Genomic DNA, 19220 nt, shown 5'->3' on the forward strand with positions numbered 1-19220 from the left:
GGAACTTATGCTGGGATCCATAGGACTGGCTGCCACTGCTCTGTCCCTTTCAGAATGCAGAGTGGTGGGGAGGGGATTGTCCTGAGCCAGAGTCTATGCACACCGGCTCCTCTCTGTCCATTTAAGAGCATAAGGCGGTGGTGGTGATGGAGTGGTGGTGATAGCGTAGTCGATAGAGCTGCCCGAAAAGCTCCTGCTTATTCGGATTCCTACTCCCCCTTCAGCCCTGGGGATTGGCTAAATCCCAGCATGGGGAATGCCGTTCAGCTGACTTTTCAGACCAAGAGGGGCTTCTCCTTTGCTTCTTGACTTAACCACCTGTTTAACAGTGCAGTGGTATCAGTCATCATGCTTCTTCACAGAGGTTGCAACACCTAACTGTTTAAACAGCTACCCTGAGTCCCCCAGGGATTCCTGGATAAACAGCTGTTGTGCCCCATTTCAAGGATGGTTGCATCTTAGAGATGTAAAATACTGCTTAGTACTGGTTAACCAGGTGTGAGAGCTAGGCTGAAGCACCCCTGTGGCAGGCCCTGTAGGTCTGGAACAGTCCCCTGCCCGCAGCAGGTGGAGAGCTGCTCTACCCCTCAGCAGTTAATTTCTCACATCCCAAGTCTTAATGCCAGATGAGAGATCACTAGCTAAATGGATTCTGGATGGGGAGAGCAATTTTGTGGTTACAGAGGAAGGAGACAGTTTCTGGTCTGGTACAGGAAGCTGACAGCATTGCCAAGTTTGACAGCCATGCCAAGCCCTTTCCCCACCCTTTAGCCTGCCCTTGGGCTCTCTGATCCTCATGCCCACTTCATTCGGAGCATGGGAATCCAAGAGGCACTTGGAGATGGTGTGGGGCTGGGCGGAACATCATTTGCTTTTTTTTTTTTTCAGGTGGGAATGGGCAACAAGTCTGAAGCTGTGGGCATGTACTCCCTGGATGGGGAGTACGTGGAATTTGCCCACTCAGTGCTGCTGGAAGGGCCCGTGGAGGTGAGGGCTCTTCGGTTTGGGGCAGTGGGAGCTGGGCCTTTGGGTAGCCATTCCTGCGCCCACTGGTTTCTCTGACTCAGCATGAACTGCTGCCTGTTTCAGGCACAGGGAGGGGGAAGCTAAGAGTGAGAGGAGAACACAAGGGAGGGGAAATGGGGACTTAAGTGCAGTGGTGAGTGTGAGTAGGAAAGGCACCATGTAGAAGCATTGACAGGCTTCTCCCAGTGCAACATCTCTCCTCCCCCCCTTGTGTTCTCCATGCAACCACCTGTCCTCAGCTTCTGTTGTTTCACAACTTTGGTATGGTCAGTTCAAAATGACTCCCCCTCCTGAGTCTGTGTCCACTCTGTGGCAGTTTTCCTGATCCAGGTGGGAATGGGCAACAGGTGCCAGCCCCTCTCTCTTTTCGGGCCCTGAAATCCCCTCTGCCTCCTGGCTTCAGGCCCTGGTCAGCATCTCCTGCTTGTCAGGGAAATGAGGTTGGCATGAAATAATCAGGTTACGTTGTACCCAATACGGTGTTTCTAGAGAACCCCCTATTTCCCTTCCATTTCTGTCAATCCCCCTGTTTCCAGAGAGCTTCAGAGTCCAGTGCCTAGGACAGCTCATAACCCTGTCCCAAACCATGCCTCCTTCCTCCCAGTCTGGCTGAATTGCCATCACAAACAGGACATAACCCAGGCTAGCTCCCAGCCAGCTGGGGTGAACTGCCCAAGCAGCTAGCTTGTGCTACAACCCTGCTACCAGGGCTACTTGAGCAAGCTATGATCGCATCTCTACCTGCATGTAGCTGTACCCTCAGCCACCCATCTGCCTGCCTTCCAGGAGTGGCTGTGTGATGTAGAGCGGGCCATGCGCTGGACCCTGAAGGAGCTGTTGAGAAACTGCCGCCTTGCCCTGAAAAAGATGCTGACGAAAAGGGACAAGTGGGTGAAGGAGTGGGCTGGACAGGTAACAAGTGCACCCCAGGGCAGCTGGGCCATGTACCAGATCAGCCAGCAGCTTGGGGTGGTTTCTGGGTCACATGGATTGGCTTTAGAGGCTGATCCAACTCCACTGAATTCATTGGGAGTTTTTCTAGTGACGTGGGTTGGATCAGGCCTTTGATGCATTGCATGGGCTCAGCTCATACATGAAATGAGTTTAGGGAGCCTTAGCCCAGCCACTCAGTTGAACACAGGAAGGAGGGTTCAGAATTTAGAGCAGAATATTTAATGTCGGGATTCCTGACTTCTCATCCTGGATCTAAGGGGAGTGGGGCTAATGGTTAGAGCGGGGCGGGGGCTACTGGGAGCCAGGACTCCTGGGTTCTCTCCCCAGCTCTGGGAGAAGAGTGGGGGCTGGTGGGTAAGAGCCGGGGGCTGGATTCTAGGCATTAAAGCTAGCACGAGGGAATCAAGACTCCTCGATTCTGTCCCTCGATTCTGGAGAGTGAGCCCTAGGTGTTAGAGTAGGCGCTAGGGAATCAGAACTGCTAGGCTCCATTTCTAGCTCTAGCAGGATGTAATACAGGGTTAGTCACTTTCCCTGCTGGGCCTCAGTTTTCCCCTGGGTAAAAGGGCTCTAGTGGCCCTGACCCCGTTCGTGAAGTGCTGAGCCCTGGGCAGGAGAGAAGGTGCCCTGGAGTGCAGAGCAGTTGAGCTGTTCAGAGGAAGAGGGATGTGGCACACATAACAAATGGTCACTTCTAGAATTAGGGTGATGGAGATCTGCAAGCAGGGGCTCCCCAGAACTGACAGCTCTGTGGGGCTGTGGAGTAGGGCATTTACCAGGGCCCTTCTCTCCCCCCATTGCTGGTCTTTTTCAGATGGTGATCACTGCCAGCCAGATCCAGTGGACAGCAGACGTCACCAAATGCCTGGCCAACTGCAAGGAACGAGGGGACAAGAAATTCCTCAAGGTCATGAAAAAGAAGCAGGTGAAGGAGAGAGTGCAGCACATTCACAAGCAGGCACTGACAGTCCTGGGTTCGCATATGTAGATGTGCATGTGTACATACTGTTCATTGCTTCACACCCTTGTATGTTTGCTCATGCTTCCGGAGGACTTTGCCACACTTATGTGCACATGCATTTGTCACACCTGCTTACACTCATGCCCAGATAGGGAGAGAGAAACTGAATGAAATGGACACACCGTGGGGATCTCCCTCTGCAGGCATCTAAATCTTTAGGCATCCCACGCACTCTGAAGATCATCTCTCCTACTTCTCTGCCAGTGCTAGCTGCTTGTGGGTGGGCTTCCCCATCGCACTGTTCTCAGCTCCCCTGACCACTGGCACTTCCCTTGCTAGGTGTCCTTGCTGAATAAATACTCAGAGGCCATCCGGGGCAGCCTGACCAAGATCATGCGCCTGAAAATCGTTGCTCTGGTGACGGTGGAAATTCACGCGCGGGATGTCATAGAGAAGCTCTACAAGAGCAGCTTGATGGATGTGACGGCCTTTGAGTGGCTGAGCCAACTCCGCCTCTACTGGGACAAGGTGAGGCCCAGACCCACTCCTCTGCTGGAATGGCCTCTAATTGAATGAGGCACATGTGGAGCTGGTTCTGCTGCCCCTGCTGGGCAAAATCTGTCCAATCACTGCCTCCTGCCATGCCGTTGGATGTCTGCCTCCTGGGGAGAGAGCATATGAGGGAGATGGTTTTGCTGCCCCCTACTGGGCAGAGTCTGTCCTAGATATATACACCTGCATCCACATCACTGCCCCCTGCTGTTCAGCCTCAGGGACCACGACTTGCCTCCAGCTTACCTGGAATTCCAGTGAACCCCTGGGCTGCGTCTAGATTGGCATGATTTTGTGCAAATACTTTTAACAGAAAAGTTTTTCTGTTAAAAGTATTTGTGCAAGAGAGCGTCTATACTGGCATGTGACTTTGCGCAAAAGATTTGCTTTTGCGCAAAAGCATCCGTGCCAGTGTAGACGCTCTCTTGCGCAAGAAATTAACTTGGCTGTCTACACTGGCCCTCTTGCACAAGAACAGTTGCGCAAGAGGGCTTATCCCTGAGCGGGAGTGTCGGAGTATTTGCTCAAGAACCACTGATTTTGTACAGTACAAAGTCAGTGTTCTTGCGCAAATACTTGCGGCCAGTGTAGACAGACGGCAAGATTTTGTGCAAAATCTTGCCAGTCTAGACGCAGCCCTGCAATTTGCCATTCTGCTTGGGCCATTAGCCACCTCTCATCCTCACTCTTGCCATTTGCGTCTGCTCTGTTTCATCCCCTCCTATGTTTTCTTCCCCTCTGGGCTGCCCTTGCCATCCATCACCAGGGACAGGGCCCAGTCCCTGGTGGGAGCCTTATCAGTTGAGACCGAGCTCCCTGGGGCTAGATTGTAGGGGACAGTCCTGACCTTGGGGGGCTGGAGGAGCCAGGCCTAGTCCAGGTCTCAATGCCTGGGGTTCCTGAAGAGCTCTCCACCATGTCCTCTGTTCCCCGCTTTTCATCTCTCCTTGGAGATGGCAGTGTGGCCCAGTGAGCTCTATTTCCCCTCCCTTCCCTTGGCAGGATCTGGACGATTGTGTCATCAGACAAACCAACACCCAGTTCCCCTATGGCTACGAGTACCTGGGCAACTCTGGACGCTTGGTCATCACACCACTCACTGACAGGTACAGGCAGGGCATGCCCAGCCTCTGCTGCTCCAGGTGCAGTTGGCAGGCCCGGTGCACTGGAATACACCTAGAGCTTGCTGGCTATTTTAGGGTGATACCTTGATCCCTGACAGTGAAACTGCCCTAGTCCTGTGCTTTGTGAGCTCCTGCATGGCAGAGGGCCCAGGGCAGATGGGAAAGCAGGTGGTTGATGTGTGGTCTCTCCTCTTGCATGCCAGGTGCTACATAACTCTGACCACAGCCCTCCACCTCCACCGCGGAGGGTCTCCCAAAGGCCCTGCTGGCACAGGGAAAACAGAGACTGTGAAAGACCTGGGTAAAGCCCTTGGCATGTATGTGATCGTAGTGAACTGCTCCGAAGGCCTGGACTATAAATCCATGGGGCGCATGTACTCAGGCCTGGCTCAGGTGAGGATCAGGGCAGACCACAGTACTGACTCCAGAGAACATGGTCCTTTCTCAGGAGTGCTAGACCCCACTTCTCAGAACGAGGAACAGAACCCATGCATTCTAGCCACTAGACCTCACTCTTCTCCCAGAGCTGGGACCAGAACCCAAGTGTCCTGCCCCAGCCCCCATGTTCTAGCTCCTAGACCCCATTTCTCTCCCAGAGCTAAGAACAGAACTCAGGTGTCCTGCCACTCTGCTCTAAATGACTAGAACCCACTCTCCTTACAGAGTTGGGAACAGAACTCGGGGGTCTGGGCTTTGTTCACAGCATAAGTAATTTGAACCCAAGGAGGACAGACACACAAAACACACTGAGTGGGATCAGACACTTGCTGAGAACAAGGTGGCTATGGCTGCAGGCCTGCGAGTGCACACAGAACCCTATACCCAGGTCTCTCCAGAACAGAGGGAGACAGGTAGGGGTGGGGTACTGTGTGGCGGAAGAACCTTATTTGTCACAGCCCCCTCTCACCTTCCTGCTCTCGCTCACAGACAGGGGCCTGGGGCTGCTTTGATGAGTTCAACCGCATCAACATTGAAGTCCTGTCTGTGGTGGCCCAGCAGATCCTCTCCATCCTGTCCGCCTTGGCTGCCAACATGAGTTCATTCACATTTGAGGGCCATAAGATCAAGCTGGTGTGGTCCTGTGGCATCTTTATCACCATGAACCCAGGTGGGACTCCTGCCATTCCCCTCACTGGCTGAGTCACTGGCTCAGACATGGAAGCCTCTCCCCAGTTGCCATTATGATGGCACTAGGGAAGAACCCTAGACCAGCCCGTCCCTGGCCTGGGGTGGGGCACATGTTGTGGAGTGGAGATGGCAAGAGCTAATGTATTGCTGGGTTTTTGGGGCAGGTTATGCCGGACGGACGGAGCTGCCTGACAACCTCAAGTCCATGTTCCGCCCCATCTCCATGGTGGTGCCTGACTCCACGCTCATTGCAGAGATAATCCTCTTTGGAGAAGGCTTTAACAACTGTAAGGTACTTGCCGACCCATGGCCAGTGGCTCTGACAATTGGCCTGGCTGGGAGTGTTCATGTCCTGGTTACTAATTTCAGTCCCAGCTAGGGCAGGGACTGGATGGCTCAGAGAATAGGTCACAGGGCCTTTCCCCTCTAGGGGGTGCCAGCTCCCTCCCAACCCCAGGACAGGGGCTGGCTGGCTGGCTGGCTGGCGGGGGGGAGGGCAGGGAATGTGGAGCATGGGGTCTGTGTAGGGGGCACTTGCTCCCATCTAGCCCCAGAGCAGGGACTGGCTGGCTCAGGGAGTGGAAAATGATGCATAGGGCATGTCCCCTCTAGAGGGCACAGGCTTCCACCCACCCCAGGCTTGGGTAATCAGCTGGCGGGGTTGGAGGAGTTCTGTTCTTGCTTGTGTTGGCTCTGGCATAGCCCCAGGCTGGAGCAGTAGTGGTTAGATGAGGATCAGGGGATGGCTATCAGGGCCTTTCCCTGCTGGTAAAAGCATATTTCTCTCAATCTAGTGTGCTGCAGCCTGGGGTGAGCTGGGGCTTGCCAGGACTCTGAAGAAGATGCCATACTCTTGAAGCTTAGTGCAGCACCTCTGGCTGTCACCTCCCCTCTCCCCCCATTGCCTGCTGATGGGCTGTGCTTTGTTCCTAGCTCCTGGCTAAGAAGGTCTTTACCCTGTATTCACTGGCGGTGCAGCAGCTGTCCAAGCAGGATCACTATGACTTTGGGCTGCGGGCACTGACGTCACTGCTTCGTTATGCTGGGAAGAAGCGCAGGGTGCATCCCAACATCACTGACGAAGAGGTGAGGTGCCCTGGGGCCCTGCACTCATCTCTAGTCCCATTGGTGCTGGAGAAGCTGAGGGAGGCCTGGGCGCTCAGTGCCAGAGGGGAGTTTTGCTGGCTGCTTGGAGTGCGGCATTCAGTGTGCCAGCCAGTGGGTGTGAAGGTTGCGCAGCACCTGAGGGTGCCCACCTTACCTGGCTCTCCTGGTGGCTTTCAGATTCTCCTCATGGCTATGAAGGACATGAATATCGCCAAGCTTGCCTCGATCGACGTGCCCCTCTTCAACGGCATTATCCAGGACCTCTTCCCGGGCATCGAATCACCTGTTATTGACTACGGCAGGGTCAGCTAGCTGGCCCCTGGCATTCAGCTGGGGGCTTTGCTGAGGGCTTTCCTTTCATAGAGCAAGGGGCATGGAGCCAGGGTTCCTGGGTTGTGTTCCCAGTTTGGGGAGGGGTGTGGGGGATAGTGGGGCCAGAACTCAAGGAGGGGAGTCATGACTAGTGATTAGAGCTGGGAAGGGAATAAGGATAGAAAAGGGTAACAGACTGGGTAATGCTTACCAGTAACCAGTTAACCGGTGGGCTGGCCATACCTGAGCTACTTTCTAAATGACACTTTATATCCCTAATAGGAGCCAGGGTTCCTGGGTTCTCCCCCTGGTTCTGGGAAGGGTTCTGGCAGGATTTTGGTTTCTCTCTCTGATCTCCCCATGCCTCAGTTTCTCCCATCTGTGGTATGGGGATAGTTGGACTTGCTGAGGACATTGCTGAATGTGTATAATTTGGCGGGGGGACCAGGAGAGGCCATGCTTTGTAGCATGACCCTCTGGGTGCCTGTGGGCACCAAGCTCAGGGCTGGTGAGGGCAGGCCAGTGCCAGTGACCTCAGGCCAGGCATATCTGTTGTTCTGGCCTTTGGCTGCTGGTGTTGGCAGTTCCAGGCTATGGTCTCCCTCTGTGGGCCAGTCACTCAGGACAGTCCTGTCTCGGCAGCTCAAGGAAGCCATTGAGCTGGAGCTGAAGGAGATGGGGCTTCAGGTAACACCCTTCACCATGACCAAGGTTATCCAGCTCTACGAGACCAAGAACTCTCGCCACTCCACCATGATCGTGGGCAACACAGGCAGTGGCAAGACAGTCACCTGGCGCACACTGCAGGCCACCATGTCCACCCTGTGCCGAAATGGGGACACCACCTACAACCTCGTCAGGGTCAGTGGGCACTGCCCATTCCTGGGGCCTGCTCCTTGGGGTGCCCCTCCCGCATACAACCCTGAAACTGCTCTGCTCATGGGTGGAGGGATGGGGCCTCCCAAAAGTTCCACCATCTCCAGTCCTTGGCGGCAGTCCCTCTGGGGCACTGCCTGAATGGGTCCTTGGGGGGCAGGGCAGGAGTCCTCAGCTTCCCGTCCCCTCTGACTGTTCCCTACGCTGTGTTTTCCTGCTCCTGTGGCATCCCTGTGCTTCTCTGTCCTGGTTCTGTGTGACTCTGGCTGGCATCTGGGAATGGCAGGACTTCCCCCTCAACCCGAAGGCTGTGTCCCTGGGCGAGCTGTACGGAGAGTATGACCTCAGCACCAATGAGTGGACAGACGGCATCCTGTCTAGTGTCATGCGGACAGCCTGTGCAGGTACTGAGTGGAGCCAAGGCCTGGAGTGACAGCGAGGAGATGGACAGATGGGGGTGGGTCGTGCCCAGGGGGCAGAACATAGCTAGAGATGTGAACTACTAGTTGACTCGCCAATAAGCAAATACTTATTGGATAGTCGACCAACTAGTTGTTTCCCTACCCCTTGCTGCCTCTATTAGAAGAGGAGGGGCTGCTTCAAAGCAGCAGCACCACCACGTGGAGCCCAGGGCCACACCCCAAGGTCCACGCAATGCTGCCACTTTGAAATGTTGCGTGCAGCCCAGGGCCAACTGAGCAGTCCCCAACTGGTTCAGGCTGCACGCGGTGTTTCAAAGCAGCAGTGCTGCGTGGAGCTTGGGGTCTGCTGCTTTGAAACGCCACGTGCAGCCTGGGACCAGCTGGGAATCCCCAGTTGGCCCTGGGCTCCATGCAGGGTTTCAAAGCAGCAGTGCATCATGGAGCCCAGGGTCAGCTGAGGACTCCCCGGCTGACCCCAGGCTCCATGTGGCGCTGCCACTTTGAAATGCTGCGTGGAGCCTGATGCTGGGCTCCCCACAGCTCTTCAAAGTGGCAGCACTGCATGGAGCCCAGGGTCATCTGGAGACTCAGCTGACTCCAGGCTCTATGCAGCGCTGCTGCTTTGAAATGCGACTGTTTGAGTCCCCTGCTAGCCCCGTGCTCCCTGCAACGTTTTCACCTTTGAAGTGTAACAACAGCCCTGAGGCTGTTGCTACACTTCAAAGGTGGAGGTGCCCTTATCAACTAATCGAATAGTTGATGCAAATTGCATCGGCTATTCAATTAGCCAATTAACCTAAATTTAACATCCCTAGACACAGCTAATAGGGGTGGTCAGAGTGGGATGGGCTGTGCTTGGGGCATGGCACAGCTGATGGGGTGGGCAAAGAGGGTGGGCCAAGGTTGGGGGGGCTAGGCCAAGCTCATGGGGCAGGATACAGCTGATCGTGGTGGGCAGAAAGGGGTAAACAGTGAGGTGGCAAAATTTGCAGATGATACTAAATTGTTCAAGATAGTTAAGACCAAAGCAGACTGTGAAGAGCTTCAAAAAGATCTCAGCAAACTAAGTGATTGGGCAACAAAATGGTAAATGACATTTAATGTTGATAAATGTAAAGTAATTCACATTGGAAAAAATAATCCCAACTATGCATACAATATGATGGGGACTAATTTAGCTACAACTACTCAAGAGAGAAATCTTTGCGGCACTGTGGATAGTTCTCTGAAAACATCTACTCAGTGTGCAGCAGCAGTCAAAAAAGCAAACGTTAGGAATAATTAAAAAAGGAATAGAGAATTTGACAGAGAATATCTCATTGCTTCTATATAAAACTACGGTACACCCACATCTTGAATACTGCGTACAGATGTGGTCGCTTCATCTCAAAAAAGATATATTGGCATTGGAAAAGATTCAGAGAAGGGCAACAAAAATGATTAGGGATTTGGAACGGGTGCCACATGAAGAGAAATTAAAAAGACTATGACTTTTCAGTTTAGAAAAGAGGAGACTAAGGGTAGATATGATAAAGATCTATAAAATCATGACTGGTGTGGAAAAAGCGAATAAGGAAAAGGTATTTATTTGTTCCCATAATATAAGAACTAAGGGGTCACCAAATGAAATTAATAGGTACAGGTTTAAAACAAACAAAAGGAAGTTTTTCTTCACGCAGTGTATAGTTAACCTGTGGAACTTCTTGACAGAGGATGTTGTGAAGACCAGGACTTTAACAGGGTTCAAAAAAAAAAAAGTTTAGGTCCATCAATGGCTTATTAGCCAGGATGGGTAGGAATGGTGTCCTTAGTCTCTGTTTGTCTGGAAATGGATGACAGGAGAGGCATTACTTGATGATTCCCTGTTCAATTTACTCCCTGTGGGGCATCTGGCATTGGCCACTGTTTGAAGACAGGATACTGGGCTAGCTGGATCTTTGGTCTGACCCAGTATGGTTGTTCTTATGTTCAGAGTGGGTAGGCCATGCCCAGTGTGGGGGCAGGACACAGCTGATGGGCATTTGCTTGACCATGCCTCAGCCTGGATCCAGCCACTGATACAGGATGCCCCCCCCCCTTGCCTGCAGGCGGGCTGGGACTGAATGGCCATGCAAGGTGAGCCCTACTTCTCACTCGTTGAGTGCTTCCCCCAGGCATGGGTGTGCAAGGGAGCATGCACCAGCGTGTGTCTATGAAAGTGTGCCATGCACTTCTTGTGTGTGTGCTTGCCCACTGTGCACACGTGTATATGTGTGTTTGTCTGCCAGGCACGTGAGGTTGTGTTTGTGGGTTTGTGCTTGCCTGCCATGCACGTGTGGCAGTGTGTGTGCTCAACCTCTGTGCGAGTGTGGCAGTACATATGTGTGTGTGTTCTTGTCCGCTGTGCACATATGGGAGTATGTGTGTATGGTCTCCTGCCATGAATATGTGGCAGTGTGTGCTTACCCACTATGAATGTGTGGCCATATGTACGTGTGCTTGCCTTCTGTGCATTTGTGCTTGCCCGCTATCCACATGCAGCACTGTGTGCGTGTTCTCACCTGCTGTGCATGTGTTTGTGTATTTGTTACTCGTCCACTGTGCACCTGTGGCTGTGTGCATGTGTCATTGTCTGCTGTGCATTTGGCAATGTGAGTGTGCTTGTCTGCTGTGCACATATAGCGGTATATGTGTGTGCGCGCCCACTGTGCACGTGTGGCAGTGTGTGTGTGTGTGTGTGTGTGCATGCATGCTTACCCAATGTGCATGTGTGGCAGTGTGTGTTCTTGCCCGCTGTGCCTGTGTGGGTGTGTGCTTACTCACCTTACACATGTAGCAGTGTGAGTGCCTGTGGGTTCAGTCTCCCGGGGCTGGCCCCAGTCCCTTGCAGCCTATCTTCACCATAGCAATGGCCTCTGCCCCCCTGGGCCTTGCCAAAGTTCCCCTCAGCCCCAGAGCCCTAAGCTGTGGGCATTGTTTGGGATTGTGGCTCCCCTCATGTACCAGGTCTGTGCAGGTACTTCCCTTGGGTTCTCCTCTGCAGACCCCGCTGCCAACTGCTGTTGCTAGGTGAAGGGCACCCACTCGCATAGCCCCTTCCATGCTGCTGCTGCAGCTCTGCCTGCATTTTTTGTGCCACCATTGGATAGGCTGGGCTGACTTCTGTGCTCCATGGCTAGAACCTCTGTGGCCTGCCCCATGGTTCCTGCCATCCCACCAACTCTGTCTGGTCTCTTTCCTTATGCCTTATCAGATGGAGGCAGAAAAGGAGCGTGGGGAAAGAGGAGGTACTTCCAAGTGGCAGACCCCAGGTTCCACGTGGCGCTGCCACTTTGAAAAGCCATTTGCAGCCTGGGGCTGGCTGGGGTGTCCCCAGGTTGCGTGCGACATTTCAAAGTGCCGTGGGGAGCCCAGGATCAGCGGGGGACTTCCCAGCTGACCCTCAGCTCCGTGCAGTGCTGCTGCTTTGAAATACTTTTGGGAGCCCAGTGTCAGGCTCCTCGCAGCGTTTCAAAGCGGCAACGCCATGTGGAGCCCGGGATCAGCTGGGGACTCCCCCACTGACTCCGGGCTCTGTGTGGCACTGCCATTTTGAAATGCCGATACGGCGTCTTAAAGCAGCAGCACTGCATGGAGCCTAGGGTCAGCAGGGGAGTTCCCAGTTGATCCAGGGCTCCATACGGCACTTCCTTCTTTGAAGTCTAGCAACAGTCCTACAGCTGTTGCCTCACTTCATAGGTGGAGGTGCCCTGTTGAACAGTCGATGCAAAATGCATCGACTATTCGATTAATCAGTTACTCGATACTTAACATCCTTACCCATAACCCCCTCCTCACCAGCTCTGCTGGTGCCCCTCACTCCACACCTGCAGTCCTTGCTCATCTAGCTTTGGGCTCCCCCAGCTCTGCCAGTACCCTTCACTCCCCACCTGCAGCCCCTAACAATCCTGCCCTGGGCTCTCCCCTCAGCTCTGCTGGTTCCCCCCACTTCTGACTCGCAGCCCTGTTCCATTTCATCTCATGTCCCAGCAACACCCAGGATCTTTTAGTAGTGCTGCAGAGGGAGGCAGAGGCAGCCTGAGGGCAACAGGAGCTGATGAAGGAGAGGGGGATAGCAGAGAGGGCTGGAAGGCAGAAGTTTGGGGCAAGAATGGGAAGTGGCCTGTGCTGTTCCTTCTGAGCACTAGGGGGCTCCCCCACTTTCCCCACCCCTCTAGACGAGAAGCCGGATGAGAAGTGGATCCTGTTTGATGGGCCAGTGGACACACTGTGGATTGAGAGCATGAACTCAGTGATGGACGACAACAAAGTTTTGACCCTGATCAACGGGGAGCGCATCTCCATGCCTGACCAAGTAAGTCCCTCTGGGCGCTGTCCTGACCATCTGGGCCATGGCCAGAGAGGCAGCGTGCTGCACTGACTCATCCTGTACCATCTTTAGGTCTCGCTGCTCTTCGAGGTGGAGAACCTAGCGGTGGCCTCACCTGCTACTGTCTCCCGCTGTGGAATGGTCTACACAGACTACAGTAACCTGGGCTGGAAACCCTATGTCCACTCCTGGATCGAGAAGCGCCCCAAGGTTCTTGGGAGTGCAGAGGGAATGGGGCATAGGCTCAGCAAGAGGTGCTCTCCTGGTCGTCAGTGCAGCATTAGAGGTGCTGTGCTGCAGGGAGCAGGGCCCAGGGCTTTTCCAGGGCAGTCAATACTGGCCCCAGTGTAATGGTAGAGAGTGTTGTGCTTCAGGGAGCTAGGGGTGAGGGAGGTTGTTTCTGGGCAGTTCGTGCTGGCCCCAGTGCAGTGCTAAATGGCACCGTTTAGCTGGAAGCGGGGCAGTGGATTTGGGCTGAGGAGCACTGTCAGAGCTGGGGCTTTGAGCCCAAGGCTGAAATTGGAGGAGAGGTTGCGTGTCAGGAGTGAGAGGCACCAGCTAAGCCATGGTAGGAAGCCCATGAATGGAATAGTCTAATCTTTCTGTGTACCTCAGTGCCTGTGAGGGAGCTTAGTTCTTCTTCTAGTGGTTCCTCATGTCCATTCGAATTAGGTGTGCGCACTGCGTGTACCACATCCTCCTGAGCGTTTTCCCTAGCGGTACCCATAGCACTGGCAGGGCGCCCCCTGGAATGGCACCGCCATGGCGGGGAATAAGTACCACGGCCGGCGCTGTCCCACCTCAGTTCCTTCTTACCGCCCGTGACGGTCGTTGGAGCGTGTCTCTCTGTCTTAGCTTAGTTAATGGTTCCCGTTTCTCTCTTAGCATTGTAAATAGTTCTATTAGTTAGGTAGTTAGTGTCTCCTTTGTCCTTTGTTCCTCCTCCCCCTTTGGGGGGGAGGAATACCAGGGCCGCAAGGCTTTAAGGCGTGCGCTGTCTGCGCAAAGTTCATGCCCAAAGGAGACCCACATGACAGCTGTCTGAAGTGTCTGGGTGAGAGCCACCTCGCAGACGCCTGTAAGATCTATAAGTCTTTCAAGCTGCGCACTAAAAGAGTGATGGTCTCCCGCCTAAAAATTCTCCTCATGGAAACGGCTTTATAGCCGGTACCAACTGGCCACCCCATGGTGCGCAGTGCGTCGCGTCCACGTGGGATGTCCTGCCTCGGGCCCAAGCCTCAGTGTCGAGATCCCGGCACCGGTCTCACTCTCCGGCATCCAAGAGGGCGAAAAAGTCTCATGGAAGATCCCCGTCTCAGAAGACCATGCCGGCCCTGCACCGTGGTGCCGACTCACCAGTGCACACATCCTCTGCAGTGCGGCGTAAGCGAGCAGAACGCCCTTCCAACCCAAGGCAACTGCCCCTGCACCGTCCGTCCACGTCGGCGGCACAGGACCTCATCTGTCTCACCACCTCCCCTCCGTCGTCGGTTGAGGAAGAAGGGTCGAGGTCACCCACGCCAGAGGCCGTGTTGGCTCTGGCTTCGCCTCCGCACCGGCATGACTGCCAGGCTCAGGCACCTTACGCATCGGGACCGTCCCTCGTGGGACCGGTACCGATTGCCTCAGCATCGACGCAGTTATTGACGCCTAAGCCTCACTCGGCACCCAACTGGGTTCGACCCCCATTGGTGCTGGGCTCTCTCCCGGCTCCTCATTTGGCTGCACCGGTGCCGTACCACCCTAGCCTTGTGGCAACGTCTGCGGCACCGTCACCTTCGTCGGCACCGGGCTCTTCGGGACTGACGCACTTCTCGACACCGTCGCAAGCACCGGCACCGACCATGTGGACCTTGCCGGTACCCCAGCCAACAGTGATGTGGTCCTCCTCCAGGTTCGTCTCGACACCGCCATGCTCTGCACCGGTGATGCAACTGGCACTGGGACTGGGCCTCCCGGCACCTCTTTCAGTGCCAACACTGTTTTCGGCACCGGGCCTGGGTCCCCCGGTGCCGCAGGTGCCAACAACTCTCTCGGCACTGGGCCTGGGTCCCCTGGTGCCGCAACAGGCATCGGCACATCCCCGCCGTGTACCTGCCAGCAAGCCCCGAGTCCATGGCTAGGTTTGCCCCCCACTCCTCGTCAGCACCTCCCTGGCCAGAGTCCGATTATTCGTCTGATTCCGATGCGACATCCCTCAGGTTGGGGTCTTCGGAAGCCTCCTCGGCCCATAGATCCCGTTCCTGGCATCGACGTGACCATTCACAGGTGCAGCAGACTTGGCCGCCGCATCTGCAGTGGCCTTTCTGGACGCCGTGGGCGTACCACCAGTGGCAGGGCCCGTGCCCCCCTCTGTGGTGTTGGACGCTTCGGGTCGCCAAACGCAACCATCGGCGGTAGCGGCGTGACCTCCTCCTTCCCCCTAGAGGCCACCTATGTCGGACCTTGCGGCACAGGCTGTCAGCCGACGGTCAGGGCAGTGTGTGTGTGTATGTTTCCGAGAAAAGGTTTAACGTCCGTGTCTTTACTGCTAGGACCGGGATCCCATCACAGAGGGTGGCTGGCAGGCCAACAGACGCCCCGTTATATAGGAAGAGCTTATTACACCTTAGATTTTTAGCTTCTAGAACACAGGGGTTCCTTCGCAGCGGGCAGCCTAGGAAAGGCTGAAAAGGTGCCCCAACGGATCTTGTCACCTGGGAGTGACACAGATCCAAACGCCCAAGCTCTCCCTATGTCTGTCCCTTTATGACCGGCTGAAGTTCTTTTAAATTGTGCTTGGTTCTATTACAGCAACTGAAGGAGTCAGGTTAAAGCTTAAACAGTTACAGGTTTATTAAAGAAGCTTATAAATCATATGGTTACAATGGCTATTGCTCTATTTCTTAAATGCTAGCAAATATATATATATATAGGTCTTAAAAATGATTACAGGAAAAAGGTAAGGATAGAAAATAGAAATAATGGTACCAAGTGACAGCTTAATCTTTAAAGAGCTCTAACACTATGTATATATATACTTAAACAAAGGACCACATCCAGGTACAATTTTTACCCCTTTCTGTGCCTCTCGACTCCAGTGTGTCAGGCCAGGGCCGGTCTCTCAATTCCTAGGAAAGACGAATACGAGGTGGGCGTCCCCTCTGGAACCTCAGGAGATCAAACACCAAACCCAACCAGCAGATAGATGGTAGATTGACACTCAGAGAAAATGCACTGCTGGACCCATCTATATACCCCTGGGGGCCCGTATCCTCTTTTCTTATCTAAGATGCCGAATTGTACTGGTCCATTTTGTGGCGCCAGTTCTTACAAGCAAGTTTCAAGTTAATTTACACTTGCAAGAGAGATAACTAAATTGTGTGTACTAGACATTTTTTTTACTGGGCGAGAGATTCCTTCCCCCGCGGACGGCTGTGTGTTCGTATCAATATGGGTTTGAGTCAAGGACACTCCTTGGCAGCCTCTTGGTCAGCAATTGTATCTCTGTTTACAGCCATTCACAGTCACACAGCCTGGGCCTTCTGCTATGTGTCCCCTGTATGCTCCAGGCAAGCAAAAATGGATGTTATAAGGGGGTTCCTGTCTGGCTACACAGGCACAGGCCCCGGTGCTGGAAATGTGCCCACAGGCGGTGCCCTATGTCCAACCGGTACCGCATGCGGCTCTTGCGGTAGATCCGGCACCGATACAGGAGTCGTCGTCATCATCGTCTTCTGACAAGGCCCTTGCGGATCCGGCACCAGCCCTGCCTACTATGGATGCCCGTGCGCATCAGGAACTGCTCCGGCATCTGGCTTCCAACCTAGGTGTCCCGGTGGAGCCCGTCATGGAGGACACAGATCCGATGGTCAATATCCTTTCGGGTGACGCGCCCGCCCGTTTGGCTTTGCCACTTAATAAAATGGTGGCAAAAATTACTAATGCCCTGTGGCAAACACCGGCGACCCTGACCCCTACCTTAAAGGGTGTCAAGAGGCGCTACTATGTTCCCCAGTTGGGGCACGAGCACTTGTACTCCCAGCCTGTCCCGGGGTCCTTGGTCATCCAGGCAGCAGCCCAGAGGGAAAAGCTCCCCCAGCCGGGGCCGTCCCTGAAAGCTAGGGAAGCTAAGCGCCTTGACTTAATGGGCCGAAAAGTCTACGCCACTGGTGGGGTGCAGCTCCGCATCACTAATCAGCAAGCAATGCTAAGTTGTTATGCTTTTAATACCTGGCAGGCCATGGATAAGTCCAAGGATAAGCTCCCTGCCGAGTCCCGTCAGGAGTTTGCGGCCATGACCTCTGAGGGTAAGGCCATCACCCGTACAGCCCTCCAGGCCTCCCTGGACGCAGTCGACTCTGCAGCCCGCACCATGGCGTCAGGTGTGGTCATGCGCCGTGGTGCCTGGCTGCAAGTGTCTGGAATACCTCCTGATGTCCAGTCTACTATCCAAGATCTGCCTTTTGATGGCAAGGCGTTATTCTTGGAGCATATGGACTCGAGGCTCCATACGCTCAAGGACACGAGGTCTACCCTTTGGTCCTTGGGGATCCACACGCCTGCTCCTCAGTGTCGTCAGCTGCCATATAGACAGCAGGGGAGACCGCAGTCCCAGATCCTCTGTGAAGAACACTGGAGACGCCATCCTCGTGCTTCCGGTGGGAGCACGGGGGCGGCTGCGGGCTCCTTGGCCTCAAGGGGCCGTAGGTGCCGCTTGAGAGGGGACAACCCCCGTGGGGTTGGTCAAGGTCCCTCCCAACAACACAAGCAGCAATTTTGACAGGCTCCCAGAGAGTTGTACACCAGCCTCCCACTCTGGCCCCCCGTTTGGGGCCAGGTTATCCCGGTTTGCTCAAGCCTGGGCAAAAATCACAAACGACGCCTGGGTTTTAAACATAGTCAGGAGTGGCTATACCCAGGGCCTGTGGTCCTCTGTGGAGCACGCTCTACATATAAATGTACGGGAGCTCAGAGCAGTCAGGAGAGTGTGCGATACCTTCCTGTCGAAGCTCTCTCACCGCTCTGTTCTAGTCCGGCTGGACAATCCGGCAGCTGTATTTTACGTCAACAGGCAGGGGGGTGCCTGGTCGCCTCCCCTCTGCCACGAGGCCCTGAGCCTCTGGGAACTGTGTGTACAGCACAACATAGTTTTGCAGGCAAAGTACCTGCCGGGGTGCAAAAACTTACTGGCCGATGCTCTGAGCAGGTCCTTCGGAGCCCACGAGTGGTCTCTCAAGGACTCGGCCCTTCGTCAGGTCTTCTGCAGGTGGAGCTATCCCCTACTAGACCTGTTTGCCTCGGCACGCAATACCAAGTGTCGGAGTTACTGCTCCCTATTGAGGCTGGGGGAACACTCCTGGGGGGATGCCTTGACAGCACATGGCCGGTGGGCTACCTTTATGCTTTCCCCCCATTTCCCCTAATTCCCAGGGTTCTGACCAGGGTCAAGACCTTCAGGTCCACGGTATTCCTGATAACCCCCAGGTGGCCCAGACAATTCTGGTTCCCCATACTGGTGGACATGTCCACCAAGGAGCTGATAATCATAGAATCATAGAATAATATAATAATAATGCTCCTGCCAGCCCGGGATCTCCAGGGAGACCATGGTTCACCCAAATCTCAAGGCTCTACACCTAACAGCCTGGTTTATTCATGGTTGAACCAACCAGAAAGGGAATGTTCCCACGAGGTAAAGATGGTGCTCCTAAGTAGTAGGAAACCTTCTACCAGACGGTCATACACTGCTAAGTGGCGGCGCTTCTCGTCTTGGGCGTCCCGCTGGGGAGTGCACCTGTCCTGTGCCCCTGTCCCGTCCATTCTGCAATATCTTTTTGAACTTAGGTCTAGTGGCCTCTTTATCTCCTCTATCAAAATCCACGTGGCATCTCCCTCCGCCTTCCATGTTGGTTTGGCAGGAATTTCTCTTTTCTCTGACCCTGTGGTCAAAAGGTTCCTTACGGGTTTGGATAAGTTGTATCCCTTGGTTAGACCCCCTCTCCCGGCTTGGGACCTCAACCTCATGTTGTTTAGACTTATGTCACCCCCCCCCCTTTGAGCCGCTGGCTACGTGTTCTTTGAAGCACCTCTCCTGGAAGGTTGCATTCATTGTGGCCATTACGTTAGCTCGCAGGGTTTCCGAATTGAGGGCGTTGACTATAAATCCGCCCTACCTGGTGTTTTCTGACAATAACGTGAGCCTCCACCCCCATCTGGCTTTTCTCCCCAGGTGGTATCACCTTTTCATTTGTCTCAAGAAATTTATCTCCCGGTTTCCTTTCCAAAACCCCATGCCTCACCCAAGGAGCAGGTGCTCTATACCCTGGATGCTAGGCGTGCACTAGCCTTTTATATTGATAGGACCAAACCCTTTCACAGGTCTCAGCAGCTGTTTATTGCTGTCGCGGACAGTGTGAAAGGGCTCCCCA

At 54.3% G+C, this 19220-nt stretch overlaps 1 protein-coding gene across 9 annotated transcripts in view; it reads left to right on the forward strand.

Moving 5' to 3' along the window:
• The window catches only part of DNAH2 (dynein axonemal heavy chain 2), a 293067-nt gene that overhangs the window by 153575 nt on the left and 120272 nt on the right, over positions 1-19220 (forward strand). For 8 of the 9 annotated variants that reach the window (XM_075908075.1, XM_075908072.1, XM_075908077.1 and 5 more), the window contains 14 exons: positions 889-987; positions 1813-1938; positions 2795-2905; positions 3281-3469; positions 4496-4599; positions 4821-5010; positions 5545-5725; positions 5910-6037; positions 6679-6831; positions 7030-7155; positions 7807-8025; positions 8327-8444; positions 12659-12795; positions 12883-13020. In XM_075908075.1, coding sequence (XP_075764190.1) covers positions 889-987; positions 1813-1938; positions 2795-2905; positions 3281-3469; positions 4496-4599; positions 4821-5010; positions 5545-5725; positions 5910-6037; positions 6679-6831; positions 7030-7155; positions 7807-8025; positions 8327-8444; positions 12659-12795; positions 12883-13020 — 2019 coding nt within the window. The remainder of the gene's footprint in view (positions 1-888; positions 988-1812; positions 1939-2794; positions 2906-3280; positions 3470-4495; positions 4600-4820; positions 5011-5544; positions 5726-5909; positions 6038-6678; positions 6832-7029; positions 7156-7806; positions 8026-8326; positions 8445-12658; positions 12796-12882; positions 13021-19220) is intronic. The other variant, XM_075908076.1, reaches the window with a different exon arrangement.

This window comes from Pelodiscus sinensis, chromosome 24, assembly GCF_049634645.1.
Source record: "Pelodiscus sinensis isolate JC-2024 chromosome 24, ASM4963464v1, whole genome shotgun sequence".
Taxonomy (NCBI): Eukaryota; Metazoa; Chordata; order Testudines; family Trionychidae; genus Pelodiscus; species Pelodiscus sinensis.